General features: G+C 35.7%; 2 protein-coding genes across 3 annotated transcripts; one reads left to right on the top strand and one right to left on the bottom strand.

Annotated features, from left to right (window-relative positions):
* Nucleotides 1-46: 46 nt before the first annotated feature.
* Nucleotides 47-4,488, top strand: LOC108197017 (long chain acyl-CoA synthetase 9, chloroplastic). The gene is made up of 12 exons (XM_017364487.2): nucleotides 47-290; nucleotides 784-1,236; nucleotides 1,417-1,497; nucleotides 1,650-1,913; nucleotides 2,026-2,157; nucleotides 2,296-2,469; nucleotides 2,570-2,799; nucleotides 2,903-3,020; nucleotides 3,087-3,218; nucleotides 3,309-3,443; nucleotides 3,522-3,728; nucleotides 4,025-4,488. Exons 2-12 carry the CDS (start codon nucleotides 793-795, stop codon nucleotides 4,190-4,192), a joined length of 2,085 nt encoding a protein of 694 aa, XP_017219976.1. The 5' UTR covers nucleotides 47-290; nucleotides 784-792; the 3' UTR covers nucleotides 4,193-4,488.
* A 39-nt stretch (nucleotides 4,489-4,527) lies between these two features.
* LOC108205423 (sister chromatid cohesion protein PDS5 homolog B) lies at nucleotides 4,528-26,337 on the bottom strand. Of its 2 annotated transcripts, XM_017375378.2 has the most exons (28): nucleotides 25,901-26,337; nucleotides 24,670-24,867; nucleotides 24,381-24,562; nucleotides 23,848-23,968; nucleotides 20,156-20,374; nucleotides 19,700-19,916; nucleotides 19,476-19,621; nucleotides 19,247-19,404; nucleotides 18,982-19,140; nucleotides 18,861-18,909; nucleotides 18,039-18,227; nucleotides 16,887-17,066; nucleotides 15,415-15,557; nucleotides 14,023-14,149; nucleotides 11,592-11,732; nucleotides 11,416-11,484; nucleotides 11,042-11,178; nucleotides 9,675-9,792; nucleotides 9,227-9,361; nucleotides 8,938-9,131; nucleotides 8,660-8,807; nucleotides 8,432-8,569; nucleotides 8,280-8,348; nucleotides 7,682-8,179; nucleotides 7,484-7,512; nucleotides 6,525-6,658; nucleotides 5,278-5,345; nucleotides 4,528-4,777 (listed from the first exon to the last, which is right to left on the bottom strand). In XM_017375378.2, the coding sequence occupies exons 1-28, from the start codon at nucleotides 26,009-26,011 to the stop codon at nucleotides 4,745-4,747; spliced, it is 4,110 nt and encodes a 1,369-aa protein (XP_017230867.1). In that variant the 5' UTR covers nucleotides 26,012-26,337; the 3' UTR covers nucleotides 4,528-4,744. The 2 variants fall into 2 exon arrangements, with proteins under 2 accessions (XP_017230867.1, XP_063941753.1); XM_064085683.1 differs by lacking the exons at nucleotides 23,848-23,968; nucleotides 24,381-24,562; nucleotides 24,670-24,867; nucleotides 25,901-26,337 and adding an exon at nucleotides 20,523-20,540.

Here is a 26,337-nt window from a genome sequence, read left to right as displayed (position 1 = left end):
AAAGAAAAACAGACACTTTGATATGTACTAAAACATTGAAGGAGCCTAGGGAGGGCCAGTCCAAGAATTTATTTGTTCATTCTACAAAAAAATAAAAATTCATTTCTGAGACTACAAGGCATGTATGTTGTTGATTCTGCCGGCAGAGTAGGATATCCCTCACAATCCACACTATGTAATACTTTAACATTTTACTGTCACTTTTATCCTACCACAACTCAGATGCCATACATTTTCATAGAATTCTACTGGATACTGATATGCATGTTTCTTGAAATCAAATATCATAGGTGTGTTTGCTTTCTCCGCTTTTACCTTTCTCTTTTTCTTTTGTGTTACTTCATCTGGATTCAATTCAGAGGTTATGTTATATCAGATTTGGATAAATTTTGATGCCAACTTATGTTTCTCAGCTAAAGGCATATGAATTGCCTTGTAATAGTTTGTCCCAAATGAATTGCATCACTATTTAAGCTACCTATTGAATCACTTAGTTAAATGGTTATGTACTTGAACTGAATTTTATCTTTAACCCTGTATCATTTTGACCTCGAAAGGAGGATTCCCTCCATTCATATAGAAATGCAGCTAATTAGAACATCCAGTTACTAGCAAAATATCAAAGTTATGAACTTTTCCTTTGCAAAAACTAGCACTGTATGGCCACTTATCTCACAAATGTTTTCTTTCTGGGGACCAGCTTTTAATTCATCTAAAAGTATTTGATTCTGATGACTATGTCTGGTTCTGTATCCTGATTTAATTGCTTGACTGGCTATACAGTTTGTCGACATGGGTCCTTATCTGGTTGGTGTCGTTGTTCCTATTGTATTGGCTCTTCTCCTTCACAGCTCCAAGAAAGGGAAAAAGCGGGGTTTGCCTGTTGATGTTGGGGGTCAACCTGGCTTTGCTATCCGAAACAGTCGTTTTACTTCTCCATCAGAATCATCACAGGCAGGTATTTCAACACTTGCAGAACTCTTTGAGCAATCATGCAAGAAGCACCATGACAAGAAATTTCTTGGGACCCGGAGACTTATTTCAAGTGAAATAGAAGTTTCTGAGGATGGAAGATCATTGGAGAAACTTCATTTGGGTGATTATGAGTGGTTAAGCTATTGCAAAGCATTTGAAACTGTCTGCAATTTTGCTTCTGGTTTGGTACAGCTCGGCCATAACAAGGAACGACTAGCCATCTTTGCTGATACACAAGAAAAATGGATGATCGCGTTGCAGGTACTTTCCCTTTAAAATATAATTCAACAAGTATTAATCTCATGAACAGGAACAACCTCTTACCAAGAACCATGATTCCTGTTTTTGATTATACATTCTGATTTAATTATTCAGAATGATATATAGATTTCATTTATGCCTGTCAGAAATATATAACACAGGCACTTGGTTTTGTATCAGGGTTGCTTCAGAAACAATGTAACAGTTGTGACCATATATGCATCTTTAGGAGAAGAAGCTCTACGTCATTCATTAAATGAGGTATAATAAGATAACATAAGCTCCCATCTTAACAAAAGTATAGATAGTTAAATGCTTGTCTTTTCTCATATTTTTGCTTCAGTTCAGGTATAACTTTGGATTCTACTGCATTTGTAATAACAATCTGATTTGATATTGAATAACATTGTCAGACAGAAGTGACAACTGTGGTCTGTGGAAAACGAGAACTAGATAAGCTTCTAGATGTCTCTGGACAACTTACCACAGTTAAACGTGTAATATGCATGGATGATGAAATCTCAGCACATAAGTCGACGATTCAGAGCTATTGGACAATTACATCCTTTTCTAACGTCGAAAGACTTGGCAGAGATAAGCCTGTCACCGCTAATTTACCTGTTTCAACTGACATCGCTGTTATAATGTATACAAGTGGTAGTACTGGTTTGCCTAAGGTTAGCATATGTGTTCCTAAACTTTAATCTCCTTCATCTCTTCAGATTGTTCACTTCTCATTGTACTAGACAGTTGACAAGGATTAATTCTGCAATTTTCCTCTTCATTCAGGGTGTAATGGTGACACATGGCAATATTTTATCTGCGGTTTATGGTTTCATGAAGATTGTTCCTGACATCGGAAGCAAGGACACACATTTAGCGTACCTTCCTCTGGCGCATATTCTTGAACTAGCAGCTGAAGTATGATGCAGTTTCAATATCTAACATAAAGTCACTCGATATGTTTTAGTCTGTTTCCAATTTCCATATTACACAAGATATCTTCTACTCTTAAACTTGTTATTGCAGAAAAGTGTAACAGTTGATGTTTTATCACAGAATATTGTAGTTGCAGCTGGATGCTCAATAGGATATGGATCTCCATTGACTCTAACAGATACATCAAACAAGATTAAGAGTGGGACAAAGGGGGATGTCTCCGCGTTAAGGCCAACTCTAATGCCAGCCGTTCCAGCAATTCTTGATCGTATCAGGGATGGTGTGTGGAAAAAGGTGAGAACCGACTCTTTAGACTCTGTAAATTTACCATATCTCAATAAGTAATGCACCAGACGACGTGAGTTATGGAGACACTGCAGATTCTAATTTGTAGGTAGATGCAACAGGCGGGCTACCAAAGAAACTGTTTGATTTGGCATATGCTCGTCGACTGGCTGCCATAAATGGCAGTTGGTTCGGTGCTTGGGGTTTAGAAAGTCTGTTTTGGAACTTCCTCATCTTCAGAAAGATTAGGAAAATTTTAGGAGGCCGTGTTCGTTTTATGCTGTCTGGAGGTGCTCCTCTTTCTGGAAATACTCAAAGATTTACCAACATCTGCCTCGGGTAAAGGCTATAAACAGATTTCCGTTATTACTGAATTGGTTGCCTTACGCGTCCATAATGTAACAAGCTACATATAACTGAATTTGTCGCGTCATATTTACAGTGTCCCGGTAGTTCAAGGTTATGGGCTCACCGAGACATGTGCTGCTGCAACTTTCTCCGAGCATGATGATACATCCATTGGTCGTGTTGGACCTCCACTTTCTTGCGCCATCATCAAGGTAATCATGTCTGATAACAATTCAGCATATATCAGCTCGCTCTAAACAAATCTTTCTGTATTTTAGTTGATAGATTGGCCTGAAGGCGGCTATTTGGCGAATGATTCTCCAATGCCTCGGGGAGAAATAGTTGTTGGAGGGCCACATGTTAGTGTTGGTTATTTCAAAAACGATGAGAAAACAAAGGAAGTGTACAAGGTACTTATATGACATACTGTACATTGCAATCACTTGAATCCTTGAATTTCTTATGAGTGATGCGCCATATTAATCGACTGTTACCAAAAGGTTGATGACAGGGGAATGAGGTGGTTCTACACAGGCGACATAGGGCGGTTTCATGATGATGGCTGCCTTGAGATAATTGATCGCAAAAAAGATATTGTGAAACTTCAGCATGGTGAATATGTCTCATTAGGAAAGGTAGATGAGCAAGTGGATTTCTCTACTTCAGATTGTATCGTATTCAGATTTCAATGTCGACTTGTTCTGCATTTGCAGGTTGAGGCTGCTCTTGTTATTAGCCCTTATGTTGAGATCATTGTGTTGCACGCTGATCCTTATCGCGACCATTGTGTGGCTTTAGTGGTGGTTTGCCGGCCAGCATTGGAGGATTGGGCGTTAAGTCAGGGCATCAAATATGTGAGTTTCTCAGATTTATGCTTCAAGGAAGATGCAGTTAAGGAAGTTCTTGGATCTCTCAGAAAGGTATATACATGACAAACATTTTCTGTCAATATCACTATCATTTTACAAGCACTGATGCAATGGGCTTCTTCTTTCTTTCTTTTTTTTCTGTTTTCTTTTACTCATAAAAAGCTGGGAAAAGAGATAAAACTGCAGAATCAATTACAAGAATGATATATGATCGAAGCAATATTTTCAAAGTTATGATAACATAGGTTACCAGGTTTCCCGAGTTAGTTGGATAACATAGTATCTGAACATAGAGATTCAATCATCTATTAATATCAATGCTATCTTAATTTTCATGGATTGAATAGGCAGGAAAAGAGGCAAAACTGGAGAAATTTGAAATCCCAACAAAGATCAAGTTGCTTTCTGAAATGTGGAACCTAGAATCAGGACTTGTTACTGCAGCTCTTAAGATAAAAAGAGATGCAATCAGGAAAACATTCGCAGCTGAACTTGCGCAACTATATTCGCCATAAGTAATCCATATGACATTTCATTATGTCTGTCCTAAATTTCAGTTTACTGGGATAATTACAAGGAACTCGGTACAATTATGCAAGTCCCTAAATACACAATTATTGGTATTTTCTCATGAATTATATAGGTTTGTTAACATATATTACTGTATATCTCCTGCTTTGATTATTTATTCAGTTTAGCCACATGGCGATTTATAGTTTTTGCTGCTCATTCATCCCAACTAACAATTGTTCGGATGTTCAGGGCTCATAATTAAGAGAATAAACAAATTAAACTTTAATTGTTGGGTTAAGCCTAAGCCAGTTCATTGCCATTAAAACTGTACAAGTAATAATTGATACCGTGCAGACATTCATATTTCAACTGTGGTAAATATATGTTCACTGCATAAATAAGTAAAACTGCAAACTGATGAACAAAAATATTTTCATCAACCCTTACACTAACTACTGAGAAAAGGATGATCTCCAAGATAACTACATGTCAGACCTCTTATGTCAGAACTGAAAGCTTGTTGCTTGCTGTTAGTAGAGTGCTATAGATACAAGTCAAATTTTCCGTCTCCGAGTCCTATGGGCAATCTGAAATAAACAGGCAACACATCATTTCATACTTCAGAAATATATCCACATCCAATAGACGGAAAATAAAGTAACATGTGAAAGTGGGAGGAGAAAGTGACAACTCGAAATAGCATCCCAAAGACCCAAACCAATTCAGTAGTCATGTTTCATTAGGATATTGAAAGATCTCATGATGGCTAGAAATAACATCCCAGCCCACTTTAGAAGTCATGCTTTATCAGGATATTGAAAGATCTCATGATAGCTACAAATAACATCCCAAACCATTTAAGTACAGTCATGTTTCATTAGGACATTGAAAGATCTCTTTAATATGACTTCTGGGGTTTGCGTTCCTTCTCTAACGTCTAGAAGGTGACTTGACATATCATTTGCATGTGCAAGTGATTCTCAACTCAAGATTGAGCAATCAAAAGTTTCAAGTCAACCATCTAGCCTGATCTTCAGGCAGAAAAGAATTTAGGAAGTAAAAAATAAATAGCAAGTAATGCAATTACCACATCCTGATTGATGACTTCTGAGGCCAATGTTTTAACAGAAACCTGCTGTCCTTTATTCCCCTTCACTGCATCAAATTAAAAAGGGAGGCCATATAGTAATCGATAAGCTTTCCTATGCCATGAAAAAATTGAACAAAACCATCTACCTCTTTCATTCTTATTAGGCAACATACAAGTGATTTCATCGCAAGTCAGCGGCTAATAATGAATTCGCATTATCTAGCACTCGTTAGAAAAAAAAAACAGGAATATCATTATGAAAAAGCATCATCATATACAGTTGTTGATGGAACATTATTGGTCAAACTTAAATAGGTTAACATGCATAGTGGATACTCCTCTAGTCCTCTTGGTACTAAGAGGTCAAGAATTCAAGACTCAGTGGAGGCATGTGTGTCTGAGTATTTAGATATCAGTGATAATTAATCAAGAATTTACTCCCGTGTGCAAATAAAGAGTAAAATTATGGGTTGGGAAGTTCCTAATTTTGCATTTAGCTGGATGGGAAGTTTTAGAACGAGGGTGACTGAGTGAGAATGGGACACAATGTACAAAGAAATAACTGAGGGATGACAAATGGATAGAAGAACTGGAATATAGGTAGAATACTTATGGAGTTGCTCATCAAAAATCAACCAACTAAGAGCAAAGTGGTGCTAATGTTTCACTGCAATATGCTTGTTTGTCTAGAGACAGTTTTAGTCGCATCATTTTATATAAAGAAAGAAAACAACTACACTTGTTCAGTAGTTTTAACTTCAAATTGAAAAGGTTAACTGAAAGGCATTGATTATCCACTACAGCATATGTAATTGTTGTTTCCAAGTTTTTTCTGCAAAACATTAGCATTTTTTATCCAACCCAGCACACCTCTTAACTAGTTTCATATCCAACATACTCTTATGGAATATGAGAACCAAGAGGAGATGGTTGATTTGACAAATAACTTTATATACCCAAACAACTGAAAAAAATATAACACATGCACCCTCCAATATATGAGATCAATCACAATTGTCACTTGAAATGCAAATTAAAACTTTTTTGGTATTTTGTAAACTTAAAAGTTAAAACAAGTGTACTCATATTAAGATAAACCGAGTGCATCAATGATAGTAATAATTACACTAACCACCGGTTCCCTGGTCTGCAGAACTCAAATGACTTAGGTCAATCATAGAATCTGAAATGTTTCTTAATGTTATTAATGATCCTATATATAGGAGTGCAAGTATGTATGATACCTGCCACAGGAAGCTTTTTACTTAGATATGCATGCTCTTTCTTCGACATGTTTGGCAATGATTGAGAAGCATCACTGCCATATGCATCAACCATTTCCTGTGGACCGCTAAGAAAAGATTGCTCCTGACGATCACTGCATTAAGATGCAGGTGCTAAAATTAAGCCAACAGCTTGTTTAAGAGACAATGAAATGGTTAAAATAGCATCCTAAGACTCTGAAATCATTGTCAAGATGCAGAGCACTTTTTGAAAAATTCTAAGTATTCTAAATATACAGTAGCAAATACGAAACTATATAGATGTCAAAAAGCAGTGACTGGAAATTTATGTTCAACTAAGGGATTCAATTTTAGTAAATGCTATCAGCAGATTTATTTCAATCATAATAACATCTTTTTGTAGGCATCATCTGCAGATATTTGTTATCCCAATTGGTTTCCATCTAAGATCTTCATGATCAAAAACTCCCAAGTCCTAAGAAATCCTTAAGAAAAGAGCGATTGTTTTAGAAAAGAACTATTGCAGGTCTCTGCTAAACTGATACTTTGAAGTAGATCAAACATTTACATGTCGAATTCACGATATCACGCAGTTTAAGAAAAAGACTGAGGCAGCAGATAATAAAAATTTAAGATGAGCCCACCCAGCCGAATTTCCTTACAGAAGAATGAGGAGCAAATAAATAGTAAACTTTTTATCAATACAGGACAGCTGTTCTCCATCTAAACATGCATCAGATAAAACTGTAAAAACAATGGCCTTTGAGGGGATTTAGATCAATTTTTACTTGTAATCCTGATAGATATGAAGAAACACAAGTACACAACCCTTTTGTAAATAGTCCTTTTGGGTATATTTATGATTTATGAGGATACAAGAAAAAGGTAAGACATTTAGATATAAGTAATATAGTTGGACCAAATTGTTCAGTGTAGAAATTTATACTTTATGCACATACCAGTGTAATAACTGCAGACTGCATGAATCCTGTACCAATAACATACTTGTTAATCAAAAATTATGAATTAAATAAAGAAAACTACAATATACTTGAGCTCAAATAAGACAATATATTAAGTGTGTGCTAATTAAGAGCGAGAGAAGCACCACTATGATGTTACAGAAATAACATAACTTTCCAGGTAAACTACAATACCTTTGAGTTCCAAAGATCTGTCTGCTTGGTTTGCAAGATCTTGGATGGTTCCACATGTAAACTGCTATTCTTTGTCATGCTATCAATATTTTGTAGTGAATCAGAACTTAAAAGATCTTCCCTATGAGCTCTTAAGGGTTTCATAGCTACAGATGCACAAGAAGATGAAAGCTGCTCATTTCCAGTGAGAGGCTCAGAGCTTCCAGTTTCACCTTTGTCAAGTTCATCATCAAGGGAGAACTCATTGTGCAGCCCTGTTGATTCAATAATGTAAGAAGAGGGAGCTGGGTGCCGTTTTCCAACAGTATCTACTTTCTCTGCCTGGGTTTCATTCTGTCTCTTTCCAAGTTCATTTAGAATCTTATCTTGACAGTTAACCATAAATGTTGGCATATCAACTTTGTTGCATATATCCATGTTTACTAAACTGCCCTTTATGGCATTTGACTCTAAAGAATTCTCTTGACTCCCGCTATCTTTACCAACAGTCCTGACAGGCTTTTGGATGAAAAACAACTTCATTAGCAGTTGGCAAGACTGCAAAAATCATGAACCAGTAAACAGATTCAACTGTATGAGATGATCATTAACAACATACACATGAGAATTCTCTTAGCTCATTAGGCACTTCTGTAGAGGTATTCCTGTCGCTGGCACAGGAAAGAGCCTGCAAAAGACATAGCAGAATGATATTTTTTTGTATAAAATAAGTCTTGTATAACTAACAGTCAATCCAAGTTACAGACTTGCCTTCCTTTTCTTACTGGTACAGATTTTGTATAGTGATGATGGAAGCAATACATGGCTAGGTGATTGAGAATTGGGAGTACTAATGTTTTCCAAGGAGTTGGCAAAAGAAAGTCCAAAGTCTGCCAACATATACAGCTTCTGCAAAACAATAAATCTTTGTATTATTAGTTATTACTAATACTGATGAAAATCAGTAAAAGAACAAAACCCAAGTTTGTAAGAACTTACTGGAGTAGCCTGAGAATTTACAGCATCCTCGGCCCTTTTAATAGCATTGAATATACTTTTTAAATTTGACACAACATTGTTCACAAAATCTTGGTCACCATCAACAAATTTGGCATTTACTAAAGCCTTCAAGGTAAATAAAAGGGGGCTGCAAAAGGGATGTGTTCATATATTTATTCTGAAGGATTTGTATAGTGTAAACAAAGAATTATTAATACTCTTAGTATCTGACAAATGCAATAACAAAACAGCAATTTCATAAATCAAAATTGGGGAACCTGCAAAACTGAGCAAACACTTCTCCATCTCTACACTCCTCAAGGGGAAAAAGATCATCATGAGCAAGTACATGGATCAAGAAAACTACAATGTACACAGGGTAATCTGTAAGTCCTCCCTGACGTGGCAAATTTTGGTGCAGATGAGCTCCTTTGCTGTATTCTCTTATATATTCTGCCATATACCTCAGTGACTAACACAAGCATTGTGAGTGAACATAGTAAATGCATAAAAGGAGAAGGCTTGTGCTCAACCAAAGATATGCAATATATGACGATTTAAACTTACGTCTTTTTGCATGTCTTCATCAGAACATGAAGCTGCCAATGCGAAAGCACAAGCATATCTACAAGGAATACAGTGCTCCTGCAGAAGCTTGAAAGTTTTGTCAACAAAATTTCTCCGTATCAAAGAAGATGGGTCCTGCATAGGGGCATGAGATCAGCATAATAGCACATACTTTGCACAATCTCTAAATGGCATATATGTGCATGTGTGATAGTTATTAAAAAAAAAGTTATCATGCTTTGGTGGACTAAAACCAAGGCAACCAACACAGGTACTATAATAACAAAGAAATTAATCCTCTTCAACCAAAAATGCACATCGTCTTTGCGTTTTGCAACTGCTCAACTTGTTTTCTTTACAACTATATAATAATATATTAACATATATTAAGAATGTATGAACGTAATAGATAAAGCTTCATCATAACATATCTAGTGAGACTGGGCACCTTGGCCATGGAAACTGTGAGGCGGAAAACAGACGGCGATATATACAAATCCCATCTTCTTGATAGCCTGAGAACAGATTTTGCAGCAGCTAAACTGACCATGAATTTGGAATTTTCACTGCATTGAATAATGCACACAACACGGATATAATTTAGAGGGAATTTGAATAAAATTCATAGCTTGTGAGGGAAAACTAATCGGTTAATTTAGTAAATAAAGGTTTATTCACAGCAGGTTACTTTAAGGCGGCTGAATATATCACATAAATGGAGGGCAAAGTTAACACGAGTTAATAATTCAAAATGGTGCATAAATAAGGACCATCAGACCAAAATTTAACATAAAAATGTCCATTTCCAAAATCAAAGTTATTATGTGACCTATCTAGTTCTTTTGTAAATGAATTACTGATCATATAAGATTTTGTGCAGTTTTTCTTGGGAAGTGGCCAAGTAGTGATTGCACTGCATCTTCAAGAAACATTGCAAGATGCAGGAGATCAGTTCAGACACACAAAAAAAACAATAATATACTTGGTGATTCCTGTAAGAACTCATTAAACATGCTCAAGGAAAGCTTAATGATTGGAGGGGTTGGGTTCTAGTTTTGGTAAGCGGAGAGCGTGAAGGTTTATCATGTGAAAATAGCATAGAAGGAATATTATAGTTGGCTATACTGATGCCCTACAGGCTAAACTACATTTGAAATACGATAATTTTTAAGTGGCTGATGTAGTACCAGACATTAATTTTAACCTAAGACCTAACATACTTTGTTGGATGTATGTCCTAATTTCCTGTATTAGAGTTACATGTACTGCAAACCATAAAGAACAGATCAAGTCTAGTTCAGAAAAAACTAATAAATTATATACTGTGTGCAAAAGATACATTGCTAGGATAGGCTTCCCCTCTTTTCTACACTGATTCACCCTCCTGTCAGAACCCTTTTTCACCATGTTTTACGTCAAATGATTGTGATTGTTCCCGAACATCTTATATTTTAGGATTGAAATCTTTAAAAAGTAATAGGCTAGCGATAATGAATATGTAAGTTACAGCATAGAATACAATTCAATTGAACTATGATCGCTTTCAACCGAAAAGATTGCACCATGGTAAAGCCTGTAAAAGTTTACAATGACAAAGTTGACCAAATGTCACCTTTGTCAGGTCCAATTCAGATCAAGGCAATAACATATTCAGTTCTCCAAATTATTCATTTTGAGCATCTTTACATGTCTTAGATTCTAATTTTAGACATGACATTCACATTATGTTCACACTACAGTAGCAAGTATAAGATGTGAAAAAGGAATCATAACAAGAGAGTATAATTAGCATCAGTAAAAGCTGTAGAAACATGCCATGAGATTGTAAGATCTGAACAGTCACCCTTCTGAAGCATTTGCAATATTTCTTGCAATAGTTTAGTAATGTGACGACTAGAATGAGTACGTCGGTGTGGCAAACAACTTTTCACAAGTGCTTTAAGACCATAAATCTGCAAAAGAAAGGAACACTGGACTTACTACACCAAATGTATGCAGCTCATGGCTATTTCTGCTTTTCTTTATTGTAGAAAAGGCGGAAAATAAATAATCAGATACCCTTATGACTACACTTAGTATATGCATAGGTGTGCAAGAACAAAGACTAAACTTAAGGCACTGTATACTGAGTTGATTAAATGGTTAAAGACTCATTAACATTTCCATAATTTTCTTACAAGTATACCTACCTTTAATCGGTTTGAGCTGGTATAGTTAGAAGTCTTCTCAAATGAACTTATATCATCTGATATCTCCACCTAACCACAAACAATAAGCAGGTAATAACTTTTAGGGACTTTGGAATTTTTCTATAACACAAGAAAAGAAGAAAATATAAAAAATGAACTTAAACTTAAGTTATTACCTGTAAAAATTTCTCAACAATATATTGACCGATATCTTGAACATGGGATTCAAATGTTGGAGCAGAATATTGGGCTAGGCAACCCAAGGATTGCAGCACTGTTGGAATATTCTGACCACCTTCCATAGCATCCACTAGTTTCTAGAATGTAAGTTGCCAGCAAAACAAAGCAAAATAGTACATCAGTTTTAACTTTTAAAAGAAGATTTAGTAAAATGTAGCAAAACAGTAATTTATATAAAGATGGAAATAATAATTAGTCTGGTAAACCAAAAGCATGAAGAAGTGTAGCATGGTTCACAGGTCATTCAGGTACGTGGTACGGAATCGGGTACACAAAACGCTAGATCTTATGAATCTGGTACGATGACCTGCGGGTCGATTTGAGGATCCCTCTTTAGTGATTTTTAATAAACAATATATAGTCTAAGTATGGTTTTTATAATTAAAATATTTACTTTACCCGAAAGTATAGAAGTAAGTTAATCAGAAAATAAAAATTTAAGGTTACTTATAAAATGGTGAGGACCTTCAATATGTATTCACAAGGGGACCTCCCTTTTCTTATTTTTTTTACTGAAGTACGTTTTTAAATATAATTTTTTATCAAGATAGTATCATGTTATCTTCCTTTCTTATATGACCCAAGTTAAAGGTGGATCGCTGAAGTCAGCTCAGCACACTGGAGCGTGGTGATCTGGGTCAAAGAGGAATTATGTTCCAAAACGAGGGAATTGGGTCGCGGTTCCATAGGCTGACCCATGAACCATGCACACTTACTACAACAGAAGGTAGCCAAACTCGGATGTCATGGCACCTAAAGAGAGAAGAGTTAGACCCCCCCCCCCCCCCCCCCCCCCCCAAAAAAAAAAAAAAAGAAAGAAAGAAAGAAAGAAAACTATCATATTCAAACATAACTGAGCCAAAACTCAGAACAGAAGGTTCAAACTTCAAAGGACAAACAGAAACACAAGCAAAAATATTAATTTAATCATTAGTCACCTCTTGGTCTTGTTCTTCCAGTCAGGCAACCACAGAACATAGTTTGATCAGGCCAATATTCAGGTTTTAAGAATTGGGATACACAGTAGTAAACAGCATGCCAAGCAAAAGTTGTAAATATGGTAATCCATGACGGACCCAACAAAACTGTTTAGACGAATCCAAACACACATAACTTTAGAAATTGAGGAGAGGCTGTCAAACTGTACTTTGTGTTGGAAGGGGGTGCGTGCTTATTGACGGGACAAGAAAGTTCAGTCCCTTGACTTGTATACTAGAGAAAAGCCTTTTTTTTCTCTTCCATTGGTAAAAAGAGGCACGCCACTATGTAGGTCTGGCCTTAATGGTGGTTGGATCAATTCTGCAAATTGGGAACTAAGCCTCTACATGAACTCAACTTAATCTACACTATGATATTAAAGACGAAACATTAAAAGTTTGGTCCATTAGTTGGTCGGTCAGTATTTGGGCCTACGGGCCTCCTTAATTTATAACATGTTTTAATGGGTATTTTAATCATAATTAAAACATATTTAAACATTCTCATTAAAACATATCTCTTCGGCCCAATTTTTAATTAGGCCCCATTTGTTTACTGCTTAATGATGCTTGATGAGCTTAACTGACCGATTAATCTCATTTGCCAACCTTTTCTCACAGAGCTGAGCCAAACAAATTATGCTGACTCATTCCTGCTTGAAGTTCTGTCTTATCAATTCAGCTGTGTACATCTACCTAGAATTAGCATGGTTTAGACTTATTTACTTATTCACGTAGATAATAAATAGATTAATAGCTTTAGAAAAATATAAATGGATGCTAATTTTGCAGCTTTATAGTGTGCAAAAAAGTGTTTTTACAATTTATGAATTAGTTATTATTTATTTGCATGAAGCTTAAAATATTCTTTCATTATTTATTTGTTTATTTAATAAAGATTTTTTAATAATTTTCTTAGTTGAACTAATTAATTAATGAAAAAATTCGGAAATAAAACCATTCAGATATTATTGAAATTTATATGTCAAATGATATTTATTATTCAGCATTCAAATATTTTATTGATTCAGATATATTATTCAATCAGATATAACTAGTTCAGATTTGCCAAATGACCCCTTAGTCTATTGATGGGCTTAACCATTAAGAACTTACTCAACATGTTAAATAAAATACTTATCTAACACAGCTAATAAAATTATATTAACTCAAACAAGTATATTAGTTATTTAAAAATCTATTTTAATTAAAAACCACATATTATTCAAACAAAATTTTATCTTCACAATAAAGTTAATTAAATATTAAAATATATACGATAAAATAACAACTAAATCACCCGTGCATGGCACAGGTTATAAGCTAGTATATATAATAAGTCATACTGAATATAAATATTTAGGTAAGCAATTCAGAAAATGAGAGCTACCTTGCATAACTTTGTGAAAATACTATGCTCAGAAGAACCAGCTATTGCAGCAATTGCTGAAACAGCAAGTTTAGACTGATTGCGCGTTCCCGTAAGGCATATCCTCTCCAAGGACGGGTACAGATCACTACACATACAAAGTTTATGACTCCATTAAAAAGTCAAATTGCAACAGCAAGCGGAAATGGTAGCCGAAACTTTTTTGAAGTCTTCAAAGCATAACACCGTCTTCCATGCAAATAAATGTCTCAAACAGTTCGTCAAAAAAAAAAAAAAAGTCTCAAACAGACTTCATGAAAGAGGTCAAAGAAAATACCCCAAGTCACACCAACCCAGTTTTACTGTTAGAAAACAAGAAACTGACTTGCACCTGACATGGAGTATATTCTGCTTACATGAAATTCACTTCTAGAACTACCTATGTGACTAATAATTACTAGCATGAAGTATTGCACCTGGAGAACAATGTCTTTTAGTATGTAGCATGAGCAATTTTGGACATCCTTTGGACAAAGACCGTCAAATATGCAACTCACAGCCCTCAAAAACACATAGTGCAGTGTGCAATTCACCCCATTCTTCAAGTATAAGATATTAAGGGATATAATACACAAGTCTTAAGCCTCTAGATTCTAAAGGGAATCTTAACCTTAAAACAGACATGTCACCTCGGACTCTTTACCACATACTGAATTCAAGGATGAGCCCATCTGCATTATAAGCACACATGGATAAGGGGTAGGCTAGTTTTTCTTTTGCAAGCATTTATGACTGGTAAAACAACTTCGTGCCAAGAGGAACTACTTGTTTTGGTATTTAGATAAATGTGCAGATGCTCACCGCTATATACGTTTTAGTGTTACTTATTTTGAGTGAGGCTCATAGATATCACCACTTAGGCTGATGTGTCTCTGATACACTGATAGCGTGATACACTGATAGCGTGATGCCTATGATTACTAATTTTCATTGGGCCAACCTCTTCAGTCTTTGGACATCGCTCAACTATGTCCAATTAAATACATAGAAGGGGGTTATACTCTTCTAATTTCAAATTGATACAGGAAAGACAGCTATGTTGTGATTGTTAATATATCTCAGTGCATAATTATAAAAACAGTTCGAAACAAAATCAAGGACTGATGTAATATACGGAAAATAATTTTTGCCTTTCTAAGCTTTTAGTATTCTGATTAGTTGAAAAATCAACCTCAAAATCAGACATTTATCCATTTAATTTCAAGCTTTGTTTCTTATTTTAACAATTTTGAAAGCCAAAAAATAATCAGCAACTCTTAACTCTAGTAAAGACTATAGATTCATCACACTTCAGGTCAGGCTTGCACTTGCATAGTGATATTGAACTGCCATCACAAATGACACATTAATCACCTGAGTTTGTGAGAAATATAAGGGCCTGCTTTAGCTATCATCAGAATCAACTCGTCATTAAATGGGATATCCCCTTGTAGTAAAAAACTACAGAACTGTTCCTCCAGTCCCCTTATCAGTGACGGCAGATTGCTGATGATGATCTGCGAAAGATAACTAGTTATGAATGACATCAGTCAAAAAAGAATTACTCAGTCTGACAGTGGCATGCAGAATATGGCTACAGTATCTGCTGACCCTCACAAGACAAACAAAAAGAAAAAATAGAAATAGACAGACACGCCCTACCAACCCCAAACTATCAACTTCCCATAAAGCTACGTGATCCACAAGAATTATTCATACTTTATAATCCCTAGTAGGGAAGCTAAGAGTTAGGCATCAATATGAGCACTGAAAGTATCCCTAGTTCTCTGTCACTTATTCACATCTTTTTATCTTACCTATTACGTAAGCTGCATAAATAGTGAGTTTATCAAGCTCTTATCACAACGAGTTTCAAAGAGTGGAGGCCTAATTCAGTATTTGAATAAACCTTCAGGCCATAGCCATTGTCACCGATGTAGCATGATACATACATTAATCTTGCACTGTACAAATGGCTTGGTACAATAAATTAATGCTGATCTGTTCTAATTTTTAGTCCTAGCACGACCTGTGGGTTGTAGCCTGCCCCCAAAAATACAAGGACCACAATATGTGGTCTGCATGTTTGTCAATGACAATAGTGTAAAACTCCTATTGTCCAGTGACCACAAGAAAAAAGAAACATGAATTAGAGAACAAAGTTTAAGTTTCAGGTATTGTACATGTTACTTGTTTTTTTTTATATGAGCTGCAGTTCAGGCATTTTTCTGTCTCAATCCAATCCATGCAAGAGTCACACAGGTAGTAAAACAGTGAGAGCAAAATCCACTTACCAACTAAATTTAACCTCTCTACGGAGACTCTTTATTAATTTATATGGTTTTTTATGATAGTTTCCTTTTGTGGTTTGCAAGGAAAAAAGGTAGCTTGGACTGTGGAACCACACTATCTTGCAACATTGAACAAGACTGTCCACTCATAAAGTCGAGCAGCAATTGGTAATTTCTATAAATTCCTCATAACAGTCTATGCCTTTTTTGGTCACATATTATGTGTAAAGTTAGCTACTACAGTCACATTTTATGTGTAAACCTATATATGTAATGTCTTATTTTATAATTAGAAATTGAGCAAACCATTCACTATTAGGTACAAAATGCAAATATTTCATGGTAGAAGATGATAAGTGCTAATAAGGAAAACAGGTTTAACCGTACAAAAAAAAAGTTGATGCACAAACACTTTTTTTACACCTCTTTAGGAGCACAGTTTTACAAAAATCAAGAAGATTCAAATATCTAGTTGTATATATGTACACACACAAGAGAGAAACAGGAAGGTGCAATTCATAAAATACATATATATCCAAATCATGTTCCTCTTACCAAAAGAAGTTTCATAGATGAATCATTTAGTGTCTTGTCTCCAAAAATATCGCTAGAAAGCTGATTTAAAATGCAGCTGACATGCTCTGAACCAAAAATGTTTAAAAAACATTTCTTCAAGAGCAGCTTTAGAAAGCCAGAATCTGAATGCTGATCCCCAAAATCTCGCACCAGGCTCTCCTATATATGGGAGTGACATAAAGCATAAGTTCTAATATCACGGACAGAATAAATAAGAGGAATGGAAAAAGTAGAAAATTACAGACCAGGAGCCATCTAAAAAGAAAATTTGTTGCTAAAAACATTACCGATAAGTTGATGGTACTGATCTGAATTGCAAATGTTAAATAGTACTGATCTGAATTGCAAATGTTAAATACAGAGCTACAAAAGATCTCCCAATAATTATGTCAAGGATCTATACTATGGGTCATGTTCCAGATAGAACCATTAGGGAGAGAACCCTTAGAACCATTACCTTATTTCTAGTATTAGTTAGGGTTCTGCAGCAGAACTGCACACGAAAAAAATGTCTTATATATGTATTATATTTTGAAATTACTTTTGAACACACACAACAATGCAAAAAAACATGTATTTAGATTTAGATCCTGAAAATCTATGAAAATTATAGGGTTCTGCAGCAGAACCTTAGTGGTTCTATGGTTCTATTTTAAGCATTGGTTCTCTCTTGAGCGCGACCCTCTATATTATAGAACAGAAAATATCAAACCAGGTGTAACTTGGACTGGAGTGCTCTGCATCAGGGCAACTGTTTGGGCTTCCAGTTCTAATATCAATGTTATAAAGACCACAAAACAAATCTATTCGTCTTAGAGACAATCTTTGGAATACTACTAAATACTAACTCTAAAAATTGCAAAATTTAAATCTTCTGTTGGATACTTGTCTTCTTCATTACTAGAACTCCACATATCCTCAAACAAACATTTAGCCTATATCACAAAAATTGTACATAATGGAATAAATTGACCATAATCAGCTGCTGATAATTATTACTTCCAGAGGTGACTGCAGAGAACCATAGTTATGATACAACTTCTTACAACACGCTTTAAGGAAATTTCAGATAGTCCATTTAAAGAGATTCCTGCTGGATTGAATTCAGAAACAATGTAGGAAAAAACTTACAATGAGAGCCTGGCCACTTTCAATGGTAACCTCGTCTAACAGCTCTTCCAGCTTGTTAAAAAGCAGACAATCCTTCACTTCGTCCAGTATATTAAAACACTCTCCTACTTTGGAAGGATCAAGAAAGAATTTTGACATTTTCATAAACTGTTTTTGCTTTCGCCTTTTCATTTCTTCGGAACCAATCTCCTTCAAAAACAACCACAATATATAATTTTAGGCAATTTATTCTACTCCAGAAAGCTGAGAAGTGACAGTTACAGGTGATACCGCATATTTGTGCATTAGCTGTCATCACCATACAGAAATGAGCATTCACATAGCTAACAGAGAAAGAATCTGACTCCTCATAAAGGAGAAATGGAAGTACAGGGTAGAGCTAAGCTGGACAGCTTAGATAATCATTCAGTTCCAGCAAAATAAATGAAGTCACATCAGTATAAGCAACCGTTTCTTAGGATAAGCGAATTCTTTATTCTTCAAGTTGCAGACAAGAATGTGTGACCCTCCCCAATATTTCTTCATTTTTTAAATAATCAAAATTGCAGACAGGTGTGAATGTGATTAAATAATATTCTGCTCATACATAACTTACTGAATGCATGCTATGTGTGATATCAGTTCTACAAAAATTGAAAAATCATATCTACACTGCTTTGGGAGATGGCATCTGTGTTCCAAACATTCAAGGAGTGATAATTTTCATGGCACAACTTAGCAAGAAGGAAAATTATGAAATCAGGTGAACACAGATTAATTACTTTAAAATCATATACACGTACTGAAAAGACTTAAAATGGTACTGGAGATTTATCAATTTACCTCTTCATTTTTACGAAGCACTAAATATAGTTTCAACTCAGTCTGCAACCTGAAAAACAGGAACACATGTTAAAAGACCCATTTATCCAACCCAAGGCTTGAACAAGTGTAGTAGCACTACCTCTGTTTCTGAGATAGAATAGTATTTAATGCCTTTTCATGAGATGCTGAGAAAATTTTAGGAAGTGATACAAAGAATATCCAGTGCCTAGTCCTCTCTTCGACAGAAAGTGAAGCAGGAAATAAGTCTTCTGCAAGCATGTGCTCCATATTCAGGGGCCTGAAGGTCGCACAAAATAAATTTTGAATCAGAAATAAAGCATGATCACAAATTCGGGAAAAAACTTAAATCATACAAGGAGGCATAGTGAGTGTGATAAAAGTACCCGAAATCCTTGCAGTCTTTGTCAAAATAAAGCATTAACATTCCACAAGGGATCGCTTCAAAGTGATCGCTAAGTGACATTAACCCTTCAGAACATTTTGCACAATAATTATGATAGATTGGCAGCAACTTTTGCAAAGCTCTCCGCCGAACAGTGACCTTTTGTAAACAAAGCTATCTTTAAGTCCCAGAAGACATAATCAATTGTATGAAAATAAAGGTACATATACCTTTTTATCGCGAAATCTTTTAGCAGCCTCAGAAATCAGGTTAGGTGGAAATAATTGAATGTTAGACTTGGCCAGATCAGCAACCACAGTAACTGCTTGAGATCTCACCTTGTCATCAAAATCTAATAGTCGCTCTTCAACAGCCACTGCTTGGTTTATAAGATAATAAAAGTAAGAAAAAATTTAAATCTGCACCAAGACAGAATCTAAAAGAGCGTGCTTACTCAGTATTTCCTCTGATTCTTTTACTGAAGGATGAGTCATGTAGAAAGCTTTAGCGCATGCAAGAACACTAATTCTAACTTCAGAAGATTTGTCGGAAAACCTATTGAGGAACTCTACAAAGACATGGCGATATTCCTGTGCAACATGGCATCCAGGCAGAGCAAAAAGTCTTCCAATCAAATTAATGGCCTTTATTCGGACATCTACTTGGTCAGTCTGCAGATACTTTAAATTGTCAGTGATATGAACAGGATATCTAATATCTTAAAATACTGTCCAAGTAACTAAGGTCCAAATTTCTCAATGTCCCTTGAAATATGTGCAAAGGCGATGAGGACATTAAGTGGGATGGAGGGACAGGGAGTACATATTTTGATGACCATGAACTGGTGTGAAGTTTAATAATGAGTTACAAATAGTTTTACATAACAAGTTGGGCAGAAAGAATTACAAACCAGTAACTCATGATTTAAGTTCGGGATGACAGCAAGCAGCATATGAGGAGCACAGCGGAAAATTTCAAAGATGATTTCATGGTAAAATTCTCTAAGTTCGTTCCCCACGGCATTTCTGTCCAATATACAAGATGTTAAAAAACCACAAACAGATGGCTCAAGCTCTTCGCTACAACTTTGGATGACAGCAACAGCAAGCTTAAAAGCAGGAGATGCAGCCTGAATAGTGAAGATAACAGGAAATTATAACATGACCATGAAGATGAAAGAAACCTTAGACATACATGCCTAAACTTTAATTTTGCATGACAAAGTACTGCGCATGTGTGTGTCTTCATACATATAAAATACAAAAAAATATGTTGACCTATTTTCACACTGATCTATTCGGAAAATGGACAGAATACAAGTAGTATTTCGTACGAATAAAAACAAGATCCACGTGTCAGGAACTGATGAGTTCTGACCTAGATTTGTTGCTATATTTGGTGTTTTCTGAGTTTATAAGTAAGGTAACAGCTTGATAATAGGGAATTAGAGAAGAAATAGGCAGAAATAGAGATGAGAAGCAGAGTTCAGAGAGATCAGAGAGATCAGAGTTAGATGAGAAGAGAAACTTGAAGAACAAGATAGATTTCTAGAGAGAGAGAAACCCTAGAGAGAAGAGAGAGAGAGAATTGTGGAACAAGTTCCATATTCATATTCATATTCAACATGCATAATTGGAAATACAAAGCTTATCAAGTATTTATAGGCAAACCTCAACTATAACTAACTTCTAGTACTGAAATGACACAACTACCCTTACTAAAGTGTATTATTGTGCTAAGTACTAATCCTGAAAACTACTATTAGCAAGTACTGCAACTAAGACAGGCCGTTCCTGACATATCTCCCTCCTTGAATATAAACCATGTCCTCATGGTTAATCTTGCACTTCTCCACTTTGTGTTTTCATGTATGCTGGATGATGATTCAGCCACTGTACTTTCTTTTTCCTTAAGTGCATAGGTCATCTCCCTCGACAAATACAGTGACAATTGTTGAAGCTTTGGAGTACCAGTCGAAACACAAAGTAGAACATCTTGGAGACAACTTAAATCTCCTCCTGGATGAAATATGTATATTGTAACACTTGCCTTCGAGGCTTGTTGGTTTTCAGGACTCATGGACTTCTTCATTTCAAGTTTACATTCTTCCAGTACCACGTACTCATACTTGTAGGGTAGTGCAATCCTATGTTACTTGGACTCTTCATTTTGCCTCGAAGTACCCATGTCGGACACTCGACACTTGGACTCGGACACTTATTTTAGGCCAAAAACATGTAAATTTTTCAAAATATTACTGAGTCCAACACATGGACACGTATCCATGTCGGACACTTCTAGCGGAGTCCGAGTAACATAGGTGCAATCATCCTAGTTCCCACAGAATCAACGTGTTGTTGATTGGTTTCACTTACAATTTGATCGAATCCATTACTCACTTTCAGAATATTTTGGCCTTGTCTAGGAAACCTCAAAAATAAACACCTTCCTCTGCAACTGAGAAGGTTCCTTCAATAGTTGATCTATTGCCAAGAATTTCAAACCAAGATCCTTCACATGCCTAACATGCCTAAGCTCACCCCCTAACATGCCTAAGCTTCACCTCACTCCAGATCACATCTTTGAACTCATTATAATCACCTTTTGAGTTCTTATTTTGCACCTGACCACCAGGATCAAGATCAAAGATAAGCACGTTTTCCTTACCAAAATTGCAAGATTGCATACTTGACCCATTAGGAATGCTAGCCGTTTGAAATTCTCTGTCAATTCTTATAAGTAAGGTAACAGCTTGATAATAGGGAATTAGAGAAGAAATAGGCAGAAATAGAGATGAGAAGCAGAGTTCAGAGTTAGATGAGAAGAGAAACTTGAAGGAACAAGATAGATTTCTAGAGAGAGAGAAACCCTAGGGAGAAGAGAGAGAGAATTGTGGAACAAGTTCCATATTCATATTCATATTCAACGTGCATAATTGGAAATACAAAGCTTATCAAGTATTTACAGGCAAACCTCAACTATAACTAACTTCTAGTACTGAAATGACACAACTACCCTTACTGAAGTGTATTATTGTGCTAAGTACTAATCCTGACAACTACTATTAGCAAGTGCTGCAACTAAGACAGGCCGTTCCTGACACACAGCACTGAAGAATGAAGAATATGGCGAAATATATGTTAGTTGCGAAGTTCTGAGATAGAAAGAAGAATTGAAAAATGAAGCACAGTTGTGGAGACATCGAGAAAATCAGTGCTTTAGATGAGCAGCCTAGGCCAGTGGCGATATGAGGCAGTCAAGAAATTCTGGAACCTCACTGCCTGGATGTATATGTAAGTAACCCCAAAAATATGACGAGGACCAATCAGAAACTAGACTACTATCCTAACACTTGGACCATAACATAGGCAGTGATGTATCAGCAACAATTAGGACATCAGAATTTTGATTATAATTTCTTATTAGTCTCCTCTCCTAAAAGATTTGCTGATCAGATATTCAGTTTATAGTAACTTGGGTATCAAATTAATGTACGTCTTAAAATAAAAGGCTGCATGGTTTACATGGAAAACTTCAAAATTTGTAATTAGTTTATTTAAATTTTTATTGTTTTTAAAATTGTGCAAAATATATAATTATCATTTCTAGTTACCTGCAATGTTTTCCCCACGTGATTGTTTGTAAGTTGGTGTACTAAAAGCGATCCAGCAGAAACTGGAGACTGGACTCTTGTAGTTAAATTTACATGCCTGCGCCAAATGGGTGCTAAGATCCGTAAAACTAGTACTTAATGAGTCACCTAGGTGGAAAGGTGATGAACTGCCTTAGTTAAGAAGGGGCAGGCAACGCCTAATTTACCTTATGGACATCTAGGTGAGGCAGGCAAGTGGTTCACTAGAGCCTTTTCTTGCCTTTACCCCTTGAGTCCTTGACAAATATGCCAGAAAATGCTCCAAGAACCCAATCAAGATGTCATTTGTCACTTTCTGCTTCCAGACATTCAGTTTTCCTCCTAATATATTGTGTGATCCTATATTTTAGTTAATTACTATTTTATCTTTGCACTTTTACCAGTAAGAACTAAAACAACAGTTTTTAATATAATGTGCATTTGCCTAGTAAACTGCCTGAACATCAGCTATAAGGCTTAGGATGCAACATGGGAGGTAGAAGCACCTATTCCCGCACATAGCTCTGTACACATAATGTAACCTTGATGACTTAGAAAATGACCTAAAACCCAGTAAATAATGTCTATAATAAATAAATATTCAATTTTTGCCTATTAGTTTGGGACATCTTTTCTACATGTTTTACTAGTGCGCTTGGTACATTCAGATATTTCAGAAATAACTCTCAATATTATTAGTGATAAAGAATCTTAGTATATAGATGAGAGATAATATTGAACACAAGCGAAAAATATAGTAATTTTGTGAATAATCTTAGAGTAAATGTTGATTATTTTTTTAACACATATGTGCTGAGCAGACAAATAAATTGCTGCCTACGCTACACATTAACAGAACTAGCATACTAGTATTAACATTCTGACGTGAGTCATACAATGCAACTAGCAACAAAATATACTGTCCATGTCTGGTGATACAAAGAAAAATCAGCACTTGTCAATATTTGTACCTTTGCTTCATTCAGAAGATTCTGCAGGGTCACTACTAAAAGTGGCTCGGAAACTTTCTCTTTTAAAATTAGAGCCATTGTGGATGACATTGCATTGAGCACACTCTGTGGATGCTGTTCCCTGTAAAGGGACATTTGATACAGAATACACTTCAGATTTATGACGGAAATGTAGCACCTCAGCAATAGAACCTATAGAACTTGTAGATGAACTACTACTTGGGTATATAATCCATAAAATCATACATTGGACACCTGTGCAAGATGCAAAGCATCTACCATCCAATACATCATAGATTTAAAATCTAGGATCCCAACACGGGTATAGAACTCCCCTCAAGCAATACCAAGAAACGAATCATATTAAACAATGAAAGATATGGTTACTTATAGCACCAAATATTCTATAAAAGCATTATGAGTTTATGATATATGCAGATAGTATGAGGACACTTATTCAAAAAAAATAGTGCAAAACAGTAACATCAAGCAAATATAGATATAATATAGAGGGAACAAAGAAGAAAACTAACCTCACAACATCATAAAAGACGGTGAACATTTTAAGAATTAAATCTTCAGAACCTGTGTCTATCATTAGGACACAGAATTCCAGCTTGGCAACAGTTTCCAATAATTTCACCCTCCTCGAGAAATATGGGCTTGAGGTATCAGCAAGTTCCTCAAACATACTTATGAAAAGCTTAAAAATGTCCTGCACACAAGATTTTGATATAAGCTTCCTTTTCTTGCAAGCGTGTGTTAAGGATTCATTTCTGGGGGAAGGATAAGTATTTTTTTATATACATTTAGAATAATTACCCTCAATATTTCATCGCTGAAATCCGGATTTGGTGCCAAAATCCGAATAATTTCACAGAAGCATATGGCAACAAGTAGTTTTACATCTTTGTCTTTATGCACGAGTAAACTATGCTTGACAAGAGAATCAGTCAGGGGCTTTACAACGGCACTCAGCTGCGGTGATTGCTTTAACTCGGGGAGTGTACTGGCAGCTTGCTGCAAAAATGAAGTAGGATCAATAACATGAAAGAGAAAGTATAATGAATTGTAAACTGCAGTTTCCTGAGCTATAAATTTTAAAATGAACCACCACAACTACTCTTTATGGGAATTTATACTCCTAGTTATTTCATACTTCTTAACAAAAGCAACTCACACTGCTAGGTTTCGTATTATAGACAAGGGTAACTCGCACTGCTAAGTTTCATGCTTCTTGATAGCGGTAAATGCAACCATATAATTGGGAACCATCAAAGAGATAGAAATTCACAGAGCTAAAACTCTATTAAATCGTTAATCTACCGGGTATAAGTTTTGACATAAGAGGTAATGATCATTATACTTTCCACATAACATAACATTACCCACTACAGTTTACACATTTTTCCTTTATATATGGTTGTTTCGCTATCACATGAGAGCTGCATCATAACCCCTGAAAGCAAACTGTGTGCTTCTAACAAAAAGCATGTGTCACTACAAGTTTTTCAAGTAAAATCACCGTGTTTAAAATAATAAAACAAACAGTTTATTCCTCTATATCACTTCTCATACGATTTTAAAAATATGTGACGCAGCCACTTCATCTAATCAAAAAAACAAATAACAACAAAGCGGGGGAGATACAAAAGATATAGTGAAACTCATTATCACCATACTGAAAGTCGAAAATCAAAACACGACTTACACATTCATGAGATTATCCTAATTGAAATAGTCAGGTGCAGAAAATCACAAAAACACCTCAGCAAATTAGGCTAAATCCATCACATAAACTCCAAAACAACAATATAAGAGCTGAATTTTCAAATTAAAGTATTATCACTGCAAGTACACCAAGTTCAACGTCTATCAAAAGCATTATAAGTTCACAAGATGCTAATTAGAGCCAATATACACCACAATATACAATAAACAAGCAATTACAATTAAATTTACACAAAACGCCGAATAAAACTTCTAAAAAGCAGAAACAACTAATTAGCAGTAATGTTACGAAATAATTGAAAATCGGGGGGAAACAGCGTACTCGCAGCAGTTTGATGAGGAAATCTTTGTTAGGACAAGCTTTCTTGGCCGCGAGTTTGTCGGCGACGTCGGCGATGATCGATTTCGTCGCGGTGTCGTTGTTCTCCGCCATTGTTAACTTGAAACCCTAGGTTTCTGCAAGTAGAGAGCGAGAGATCCACAGATATACGCAATAAAACTGGAGCAAAATTGTTTGGGGGAATAGTATTTTCTTCTTTATTTTTCCCTTTTTGGTTTTTCCCGCCTTTGGGATAACACTTTTTTTTTTTGCTAAATTAAAATTTTATAAAAGGAAGAAAGAAAACAGAGGGAGCAGTCCAACAGAGGGTGGCATAACACTTGCAGTCCAAAACAGAGGGTGGCAACAGAGGGAGCAGCCTATTTCTTCCGAAATGGGATAACACTTGCTGCGCGGTTCTCGTTAGGCCTTGTTTGTTT

The sequence above is a fragment of the Daucus carota genome, chromosome 1 (assembly GCF_001625215.2).
Source record: "Daucus carota subsp. sativus chromosome 1, DH1 v3.0, whole genome shotgun sequence".
Classification (NCBI taxonomy): Eukaryota; Viridiplantae; Streptophyta; class Magnoliopsida; order Apiales; family Apiaceae; genus Daucus; species Daucus carota.
This window is presented reverse-complemented; position numbering and strand designations above follow the sequence as displayed.